Here is an 11,366-nt window from a genome sequence, read left to right on the forward strand (position 1 = left end):
GTGAGCATGCTGGTAGGGAGGGAAAGACTGCAGTAAGACCTGGATAGGTTACAGGGGTGGGCTAACAAAAATAGGATGCGTTTCAATACTGACAAATGCAGGGTGCTGCACGTGGGCAGTAGTAACCAGCAGCACTTATAAGATGGGAAACGCCCTTCTTGAGAGCGCGGAGGCAGAACGGGATCTTGGAGTCATTGATGAACATGGGCAGACAGTGAAAGGTCACGGTTGGCAGGGCTAACCGGACCTTGTCGTGCATCCACAGGTGCATCTCAAGTAGGGCCAAGGAGGTGAAATTCCCCCTCTATGCAGCACTGGTCAGGCCACAGCTGGAGTACTGTGCCCAGTGCTGTGCGCCCCACTTCAGAAGGGATGTGGACAACATTGAGAGGGTCCAGAGGAGGGCCACCCGCATGATCCAGGGACAACAGGGCAGACCCTACAATGAGAGACTGCGGGACCTGAACACGTTCAGCCTTCACAAGAGAAGGCTGAGGGGGGACCTGGTGACCGTCTACAAACTCACTAGGGGGGACCAGAAGGGTTTGGGAGAGACCTCGTTTCCCCTAGTGCCCCCTGGCATAACAAGGAATAACGGCCACAAGTTGTTGGAGAGGAGGTTTAGATCAGACATCCATAAGAGCTACTTCACGGTCAGGGCAGCTAGGATCTGGAATCAACTTCCAAGGGAAGTGGTGCTGGCTCCTACCCTGGGGGTCTTTAAGAAGAGGCTTGATGCCTACCTGGCTGGAGTCATTTGAGCCCTTTTTTCTCCTGCCCAGGTGGGGGGGGTCGGACTTGAAGATCTACAAGGTCCCTTCCGACCCTACTTCTATGACGTTTATCTTGCTGGGATCCTTTGACCCCAGCTGACTTCCTGCCCCTTGCGCAGGGGGCTGGACTCAGTCTTCTGCGGTTCCTTCCAGCCCTCATGTCTATGAAGTCTGCTTCCCCCATGCCCCTTTCCCCCTCCTTCCCCCCTTCTACCACAAGAGACTTACCAGCTGGACGTAGCTGTATCAGAAATTGGATCAGTATCGGCTGATATGCCTCCTTAAAAATTGGCTCTGCATCAGTCCCCAAAATCTCTATCAGTACAACCCTACAATTGAGGCGTAAATCTTATACCTGCATCATGCAGGTATCAAAGTTATGCTCAAGTCGGCGTAAGTCGCCATATTTACCATGCAGTAAGGGTGTGCACGTGTAGACACATGTCAATACCGTTCAGTAATTTTGGTTACTGTGCAGTAAATGGTCACATATAGAAGCACCCACATATACTTGTACCCTCTCACATAAAAAGGCAAATACATTTAGCACTAACCTGCCCCCATAAATAACTGGTGAAGCACAGTCAGCAGCAACAGGAACAAAGAGCTTAACAGGATTCATTTAAAACATAGATGAGAACATCCCAAGCAACATTACATGGGCAAAAAACTCACCTTCCCAAATATAAGCCTGTGGTTAAAAATAAGCTTTCCATACAGGACATATTCCATATTCTCAGAAGGTAGGGGTTGGAGGGGAGGGCAGGGAAGGCAGTTACAATCTAATATACATGTATTTACACCCATTGGTGGTATGGCTCATGAGTCAGAATGCTTTCATGTAGTGGACATAGGGTGAAGTAATTACCATCATGGAATCAATGAAGTTTTGGTACTGACTTCAGTAAGGCCAAGAATTTTCATGTGTCTTATTCATAATCCTTGAAAATTCACTACCAAATAAAACTCCTTTTTAATATGATTTAATACTTTGTTCTTTATATGCCTGTTCTCCACACAACATTACACTGGTCTTTTTTTAATTTGCAAAATAAAACACTTTGGTAAACTAATGTGAACAAAAATCACAGCTACATTCTGCCCACAGAGTAAGTAATTTTTGCCTGCCTCTGCAATAAATTTTTGCTATTTTTTTGCCATGGCAACCCTCTGATACTGTCTGGTGTCAAAGACAAAATTCTCAACTAGAAGGGCTGCTGCTCTGATCCAGCTTGGCAATCTTTCAGTTCTTGTTTTTGGAATTTAAGGACTCAGACCAGGGTTTTAACAAAGCAACAACTACAAGTCAGTGCTGCAAAGTGGAATCTCATTTGTATTTGCCACTCCCTGTCTCTCCACACAGAGCAGTATTCACAGCTGTTTGAAACTTCGCCTATATTCCTGCCCCCAGAAACAAGTGGAAAACAATGTTTCTCTCAGAATTTCTAAGGGATGGAATAAAATGTCATCCAAATGTCAGTGGGGCAAAAAATGTCGGAAAGAATGCAGAAGACTGGAATTGCCCATGATGACATAACATAGCCTCTTAGCATTTCAGACAAGATGACAAAGGAACTGGTTCAGAGAGGCTTAAACATGCAACTGATGGCCTATTTGAATTCTAATAATCCTGCAAAAATTGAGATGCTAAAGTCAGTCTTATGACCACAACCATACCTGCCCTGTCTCTCCGTTTCTCTCCTTTCAGCATTCACCTCTTTACTTCTTGCAGTTCTTACTCCTGTGTTTGTCCTTCCTTTTCTCTTTGCCCTTTGTCCCTTTTTTGTACTTGTTTTTTTGTTGTTTTTTTTTTACTTACTTTTCTCCCTCTATATTCGCTCCCATTTCCTCCTTTTCAGGGCATCTCAGTAGCCCCTTTCAGTAGTCTCTGAACATGGTGGTAACAGTAGTTGAACACTAACTCACACCTTAGCAAGAGAACAAACTCAGGCTTTTGATTTAGCTGCCTGCCAGTTCCTTCAACAAAACTCTAATGTGGCATCTTCTTCAGTCAGGTCAGCTTGTCTACACATGCACACCCATACTGCGCAGTAAACATGGTGCTTTACACTGAATTGGGCATAAATTTGATACCTGCATCTTGCTAACTGGAATTACAATAGAGTAAACTCTCTGGTAACCGGCACCTTACAAGCCAGCATGCTCTCTTAACCAGCATGCCAGTTTGGAAGGAAAAATGAAATCGGAAGTGCCCACCGTGGCACTTACGGTTTCTCCAAGCCCTCACGGCCCGTGGCAAAGCAGCCTGCGCTGCCAAGGCCCCATGGTCTGGTGGCATAACAGGCTGTGTGGGGCCCACCTCCCTGTCTCGTGGGGCCTGCAGGTTCCATGGGAGGGGCGGTGATGCTGCAGGAGGGGTGAAGGGATGCCTCAGACACAGTGGGAGAAGCGGCAGCTGGGGCCACTCAATTAATCGGCATATTTTGTTATCCGGCATCCCCCATTCCCGGGGCATGCTGGATAACAGAGCTTTTACTGTATATCAGTTACCATCCACTGCTTATAGGATTGCAAAAATGGTTCCCAAAAAGAGTAAGTCCCTGGAAGTGTTCTGCAGCTGATTATATTGTTGGTTAGTGGACTACAGACATTTTGATTGGTGGCAGGGTTTATATATGCTCTAAACTTTGTTTCCTGCATGATCCACTGGTGTTAAGTGACTCGGGTGCTAAGGACCTCCATTATTAAACACTTTTCTTTCTGTATCTTTATTCCTGTCCTGCTCATCTCAAGATTACACTAGATCTCTTTTTTGCCTTTTTTATTTCTCATCTTCTCTCTTTCCCCTCCTTTTGCAAGACCAGAAGCAGCCTCCAATTGATAGCCCAGTATCTAAACCAGCTGTTTCCTGTAGCCCTTCCATGTACAACACTTCCAGGTTTCATAAAAAGGGGAATGGTCTTTCCACTGAGTTGCATCTGCCAGGCCCCTTGTGTATTAAATATGCTTTGCCCCACAAGACTATCTTCTGAGGAAAGAACTAGGATCACGTGGCGTTCTGTAGCCCGCTCCATGTTCAAAGCATATCTAGACAGGCTGAACAGTTCTCACCCAGTGGACACCCAACACCACACGATTAATCACCACACAAAAGGAACAATGGCAAGATGAACAATTGGGCTACTTACCTCTTTCTGAAGTAGATTCCATTCTGTCTCACTAACTAAGCGGTAACCACTAGGGGACACGTATGCACTTTCTACGCTCTGTGTAACGCTGGAGAGAAGGGAGGCAGTCTCTTCTTGCTCTGGTGTCATTGCTTTGATTGCTTTTTCTTGATCTTTGGTTAACATGAATCCACTTGGCATTTGTAGAGACCCAAGGGATGCAGTATCGAAGTTCTCAGAAACTGAATCTGCTCCAACTAGTGGTCCAAAATCTGATTCATCCAGATTCCCAGCAGATTTTGCTTTGTTGTTGTATCCTAAAGTTTTGGACTGTAAAGATCCAGATGTCCCCAGGCTGTCTGTTGACTGTGCTCTCCGAAGTCCATCTTTAAACATATCACTATCTGATTTATTGAATGATTCTCCAGAAGACAACAGCAAGTCTGCATCCAAAGAATGGACTGAGCCATGGGTGCTATTTAAATGCACCTGAAATTTAAAAAAAAAAGCCAAAAACTCATAAATTTTCAATCTTTGTTCTGGCAGTAACAGCAATACAAAATTGGATACTGGACACCAGATATTTGTCTGAATTGGATATCAAAATGTAGTTGTCAGACTTGGTAACTGCAGATGTAACCTGGCTTTGGTGAGAACACTTGTCATCTCTTGAGTGCAAAGTAGAAGATGAAGAACTAAAATGGCCTATGGCTAACAAATTTGCCCAACATTCCAACTTTGTTGCAATATTTACCAGATTATGTCCACAAACCTCAGTCTAGGGTTAAATGTAGGCACCAAAGATTATGCCATCATCACAAAGCATGCTAGCTATTCCCTCTGATAGACTGCATCAACATTGTAAGTCTGTTATATAATAATAAAGATTAGAGAATACAATACATATGAACAACTTATAAAAAAGAATTTAAGGCTGATTCCAGGAAATGCTTACCAACATTTCACTGATTTCTGTTTTTCCCTAAACTGTTTGTAAAACAGCACTGAAAGTCGATGCATTGCAATTTTGTTCATCTTAAAACTAAGTTCTTCTGGGTAATCTTGATATACATCCTGAAATATTTCTTTCTAGGACTGACATGTGTGCTGCTAAAATGAAGGAGCTTTTGAAACGTCCTCTTCTTTCCCTTGATTGTTAGTGATTTTCAGGGAGCACCGTAAAATATTCCCAACTAGTTACATTTTTAGAACAAAGTCGGGTTATGCAGCTCAAGTGCAAAAATATTACTGGATCATCTATCCTGAGTAACTCTCAAACACTTATTTGCAAGAACTGCACAAAAGGCACTATATAATGAAATTTACCATCTTAAATCAGAATTTAAATGAAAAACAGCTGTTATCCAAACAAACAAAAAAAGAGTAAAAACCGCTTTAGTCAAATATGATTATTGTTATCCAAAAATATATTCCACAACACAGGTGACGGTATAGAAACTCAAAACCTACATGACGGGCAAGAGGCAGTATGTTCATGCCATCAATAAATCTAGAAATGAATGGGCAAGCTGTTACTATAGCTGTTACAGGCAAACATTCAACCATCATTTGAATAAAGCACAACTAAGCATTAGCAGTTTTCTTTATAAAATTGTCTTGCAATACAACAATGCTGTATATTTTTTTAAACAGTAAAGAATATCTAAACACACACTTAAGCAATGATGCTCAGGTTCTGCATTGTAGTGTGGTGTTGCCTTTGTTATTTCCCCCTGTCTCCCCATACCATGTTCAGTTTAATCAAATACTTGCATACAAACTTAAAAAAAAATAGTTATGTATAGATTATAAATGGTAATTAAAAAAGGAAAACAATCCTGGAAAATATCCAAAAAAGCCACATTTTACTCAAAATATAAAGTATTTCAGATATTCCATTAGGGACAACTGCTAAAACTAAATGAATGCAGCTGTTTGTTTACTTTTTATAGTACCCCAAGGAATAAAAATAATAAATGAAATAAATGTACAAAGACCAAAAGTTCAATTCTCTGCTTCCTGAACTCCTTGGAGCACACAAATGTTGGTAGTCTATGGTACAAAGTTTGAAGCCAGTCATGATGTGATCACAGACTTACTGCCAGATGCAAGATGAAACAAAATCTCAGTGGGAGCATCCCCATGTGCGCTTTACTGCAAAGCCGACTGATTAGCTCCACAGTAAACCACCACTGTCTACATGTGCAGCACCACTGTCTACATGTGCACTGATATTGGGGTGCAATAAACTAATTACTGCTGCCATAGGATAGTACTGCCTGACAAGTACTATCCTGTGGCAGAGTACTTACCTGTGCTCAAATACACATGTAGGCTGTGACCAGGGCTGGCTGGAGCACAAGGGTGCTAGTGTGGAGGCTGCCTGCTGGCTAGGCCTGTACTGTAGTACTGTCATGCAATAGTCAGCTCCTCCACCACCACCTGGAGCCCAGGGCTGACCCTTGGGCGCCCTGCTGCAGGTCAGCTGCTCCTGGGCGCAGCATCTTCACAGGTGCCTGGGGCCCACCGGGCTCTAACCGCTGCAGTCCCAGAAGCACGTGAAGACGCTGCACCCAGGAGCCGCTGACTCCATTACAAACTGCGCCAGAGCTTAATCAGACGCATTAGTATCACATGTAGATGCGCCCAGTTATGATTAAATTGTAATTTATTCCTTAACCAGTTCTTAAATGTCACATTGTTTGTAGGAAGCGGTGAATCACTGAATCCTGCTCAGTCTCCGCTAAGACCATGAATTTCATTCAACTCAACACACAAAGGAAAAAAAATTAAATTTAAAACATTAAGGTCCTGTTTCAAACTCAAGCAGATACAAGAAAGAAAATTCAAACTTCTGTACTTCATTATCCTTAATCAGGCTCAAACCTAGGTCTTTCAGGAGCAGTCACAAACTACCTTAATAGTACAGTGTCTCAAACTGCATATGTTACATAACGTAATAAGCTCATTTACAGCAAAGTAAACTCATTTTTTTAAGTTGAACTTTTAAAAGCAGCTTAAAAGTACATTTTGTGTATTTTTAAAAATGGTTTAAAATAAACGGAAAAAGGCTACTGAACTGCTGGACATTTCTGCAATGGGAAAGTAAAAAAAAAAAATATGTAGGTACAATTTAAAAAAAAAAATCATTGTGGAGATTTTAATGTACAGGGTTTTGCCACAATACCATACAACAGGAAGGCTTAGAACGTTTTTCTACATTTTAAAACCATAAGGTCCCTTCCAATCCTAAGGCTTATATAGTTCAACCACCTGCACAAATACTGGATGCACTACTCCTAACCCTTGCCAGATAAATGCTTATCTCATGAGAATCTTCCCCTCTTTTGACAATTTATTGCAAAATAATCTAAGGCTATAAAAGCAGATTCAAATACTTAATACGCTCACAAGAAATACTTCTGCTTACATTCCGTTTAAAAGCTCATGCAAGTTAACAAATCCCTTCTGTAGGGTTTACATGTGCTTTTACAGGACAGAACAAAATGAGTTTTTAAAAAATTACATTTGGATATGCAACTGAGAATAGGGCCAAAAGTGAACTTCCAGACAATGATCAAAGCAACTATACAGGCATTGGAATAAGAAGAAAAAGCAATTTAAACTACTCAAATCTGACATTGTTTCTAAGTTTCAAACTGAGGTATTCATTAGTACTTGTTTCTGACAAGTGAAAATATTTGAAGCAGATCTCAAATACAATTTTAGCCAACCCAAAAAATGATAATGATTACACACACACACAGATTTTGACAATATCCAAAAGCATCATTTTTGGGCTCTTACGCCACATCCAGACAAGCATGACCATGCAACAGCAACTCAAAAGCATTCATTGTTCAATGAGGCTGATAACCAACTGAGGATAAAGGCCAAGATGTACTGAGGCAGCACCTTATACCAAACACCATGGGAAATGCATACTGCAGTTACTCTGAATGGTTCTTTTGTTTTACCTCTTCATTAGAGAACTGTGGAAGGGATTCTTCATGGGAACATACTACTTTTGTTTCATCTTCTGGATCTTTTTGTTTCTGATCCTTTCTTTTGCCAAGTCTCTGCTGCTCATCTTCTTCCTAGAAATCAGTCGTCAATGAAAAATATTTAAATATAAAACACATTTTGGCCTATTTCATGCAAATGCAAATTTGAACTTGGAAGCCACTGCATGAACTCCCTTAATAAATCTAACTATAGAGAAGAGATTTAGCCAGGGAGATATATAATAGTACCCATTTCACAAGAGGCATATGCTGCCATACTGACTTAACAGAAGAACCTATTACTGAGTTGATTCAATGATTAGAACAAATGCTATTCCAAAAGGAATTGCTCTTTGCTAACCTTCATTCTTATCAGGGGCTACAAGACATAAGATTATAAAAGAAAGACTGTTTAAACTACCCTACCTGTACACACTGAAAGGTGTCATTAACAAAAGCATGGGCATTTGAACCAAAGGAAAGAAAAACATGCTGAAAAAGGCAAAGGACATATACAAGAAGCTTGAATCAGACAAAGTGGGGCAGGAGGGAAGAGTGATAAAATATTGGTCATCATCTTGAATTATAAACAATCCTCAGAATGAAAGAATGTAATTGTTCTTTGTAGTAGCACCCAATACAATGATCTTTTCATTTACCCATGAGCAAGGAATTGTATTTTAAAAAGTTGTAAAAAATCTGCCCTTTCAACTTTCTTGACTCAGTCCTTCTATACTGCAAGGGATCCATTTCTCTCTACAAGCTTAAGTTCCAGCCTTTCTTAAAATTTCTCTTATTGATGGTGGCAGCACTGCTGCAATTGCTGGTATGCAAATGTTTTAACAATTTTTAAATGCAACAAACATGCACTTTTTCTATTAAGCTCTATAAACTGTTACTTTCTGAAATACAAATGCATTTTGCAAAGTATAAAATAAATCAAGAGCCAAAGTAAAGCCACAAGGTATTCTCTAGCCCACCGAGCACTTTTAATAACTGATATAACATATTAACTCTATAAGCTCATACTACAAATTAAACGAAGGCAGTAAGGACCTGATCCTTCTTTTTTAATTCTTCAACTTGTCGCAGCTGTTCAGAGGTCAGAACAATTTCCATACGTTGCATATCCCGCATCAGCAAACGCTGAGACTCCAAAAATTGATCATTGGCCCTTTGCCACGTGTGTTTCAACTGGTTGTGCTGTTGCCGTTCTTGCTCTAAGAGATGACAGACTATTCAAGAAATCAAAACAAGAGTTTTTAATTGGATTTTAATGGCTGATCATTTTTCTTTTTCTTCAACCAAAGAGATTTGTATGAGTTAAAGATAAGTGTTAGGGCTCTACTCCGTGGCAAATTTCATTCAATAATTATTAAAGGTGAAATGAATGGGGATTTCATTAGCTCAAGTGTGGGTAAGGTCAGAGGTACATATTACTGGCAATAACATTTGAATTAGGAAACCTTTAAACGTTCTACACACAGGAGCTGAAAAACAAACCATTCAGATTTGTTATTTTAAACAAAATGATAAAGGCCATTTGTCTTGCTTATTTCAACATAAAAGCGACTGCTTATACTCTCTTTAAATGGTATAATTTACATATTTGCACTTGCAGATATCCACATCCACATCCCTCCTATTGAAATTCAAAAAACACAAGAGTGTACGCTCCTCAGTGTTGGGACTGTACTCTTTTATAATTCTACAATTCTTAGCACATCGCTTTACTGGAAACAAAGATCACTACTACTAATTCTAAATACAGGGGTATTATAACAAAGACGAGGTTACGGTAGTACAAGTTCAGTAACTTTTGGCAAGAACGCATTCATTCCTCTTCTCCCCAATAAATACATCCAGCAGTATAAGAACTGCTCATCAGGGAGAAACTTCAAATGGTTTAGCATTTAAAATACTTGTTTTTTTTTTTTTTTTTAAATCTTGGCTTACTAAACAACAGGAGAAAGCCACCTGGCATTGTATTTCAAGTCTTTAGTGTAGGAAAGCCACACCTGGTGTGACTGCATAATTTACCTTCATGCAATTCCTTCCGTAATTTCTCTGCATCTTCTTGCAGGACTGATTTCTGTGTATTGAGGACAGCCACATACATCTCTAAATCTGTCCTACATGACTTCTCAGCTTCCAAATAGTGGTTTAGTTCTTTAACCTGAAGAATAAGTGAAGAAGCAGAAAACATCATAAAAATTTAAGGTTATGCTCAAACAAATCTTTTGCTCCATGCTACTGCCCCAACCACTGAGTTAAACTTACTTCATGAACAAATAAAACTAATGAATTTATTGTACCAGTACTATTTGTATTTATACCACGGTGCTCATGTAAACCATTTGGTCAGTAAAGTTTTGCTGTAGAGCATGCAAGTATATATTTGCAGAGATGTGGGGTGGAAAATTTTCCAGAGCTTTGTTTTTCAGTGGGAAATTTTCCATTTTATAAATTCATTGTTTCATAAAATTCATTAGTAACGATGAATGGATGCCAATACAATATTAGGCAAGCTTGGCAGTTTTAAAGTTGTAATCGATGTTTTTCAGGTGATTATCCCTAGGAAGTGTGTGTGAGAGTACAGATATGTTTTATGGATTTGTAAACAGGAGGGTAAATAGACTCACATAATAATCTAAACCAAAAATAAAATTATGAATTCACCTAATTGGCTGTGCAGGTCAAATCAAAACGAAAGCTAAAATTCTTATTTCATCTCAGACTGCAAGTGAAACCAAAACCAAAACTAAAACTGTGATTAATTTTTGTTTCAGTTCAGCAAACACACAGAGCAGTGTCTCATTTATTTTCTCAAGTTGGGGAAGTCGCAAGTGTTTGCACAGGATCTGTTAATTTTTTTGTGCTTTTCATTTGAAGTAGTCATAATAATGCCTAATCAGAAAAAAAAACTAATCTGTGCCATCATTATAGTGAAGTTCAAGCCACTGAAGGAAGGAAGAAACTTGGTAGATGTAAATATTGTGGGCAGACGTATACTAACAACGCAACAAGAATGAAGAAACATTTAATAACAACATGTAGAAACTGTCCGGAAAGAATATAAACCATATACAGAGAGCCAATACAACATAGTGGTGGAACAACATATCTGAGAAAAGTCTACTTCAGCAATCCTATGTAAGTAAACAAATTAATACGTTAAATGTCACACAACATAGACTAACATCTATATTGTTTTAAAACAACTGTAATTTAATTTTGATTTTAAGAGTTGTTAATGCAACTCTGGATGATTATTTATTTAAAATATTTGCATCCTGCCTTTCTGCTTGCACTAAGCACTCGAAGTGGCTTAAGCTTAAAAATAATTTTTAAAAAATTACATAATAGATAGTTAACTATTTCAACCCAGCAGAGCAAGCATAGTCCTCTAGCCAACAGCAGAGGCCAGACTATACTTCCCTCTGGCTCTGCAGTCCCAGGGC

The 11,366-nt window shown here is 39.6% G+C and overlaps 1 protein-coding gene across 1 annotated transcript in view; it reads right to left on the reverse strand.

Annotated features, from left to right (window-relative positions):
• The window catches only part of RABEP1 (rabaptin, RAB GTPase binding effector protein 1), a 148,592-nt gene that overhangs the window by 25,920 nt on the left and 111,306 nt on the right, over nucleotides 1-11,366 (reverse strand). Inside the window, exons 6-9 of the mRNA XM_019511438.1 lie at nucleotides 9,946-10,081; nucleotides 8,962-9,140; nucleotides 7,879-7,998; nucleotides 3,923-4,390 (exon numbers count right to left, since the gene is read on the reverse strand). Of these exons, the coding sequence (XP_019366983.1) occupies nucleotides 3,923-4,390; nucleotides 7,879-7,998; nucleotides 8,962-9,140; nucleotides 9,946-10,081 (903 nt within the window). The remainder of the gene's footprint in view (nucleotides 1-3,922; nucleotides 4,391-7,878; nucleotides 7,999-8,961; nucleotides 9,141-9,945; nucleotides 10,082-11,366) is intronic.

Source organism: Gavialis gangeticus, unplaced genomic scaffold (genome assembly GCF_001723915.1).
Source record: "Gavialis gangeticus isolate Ggan-Ray unplaced genomic scaffold, GavGan_comp1, whole genome shotgun sequence".
NCBI classification, from domain to species: Eukaryota; Metazoa; Chordata; order Crocodylia; family Gavialidae; genus Gavialis; species Gavialis gangeticus.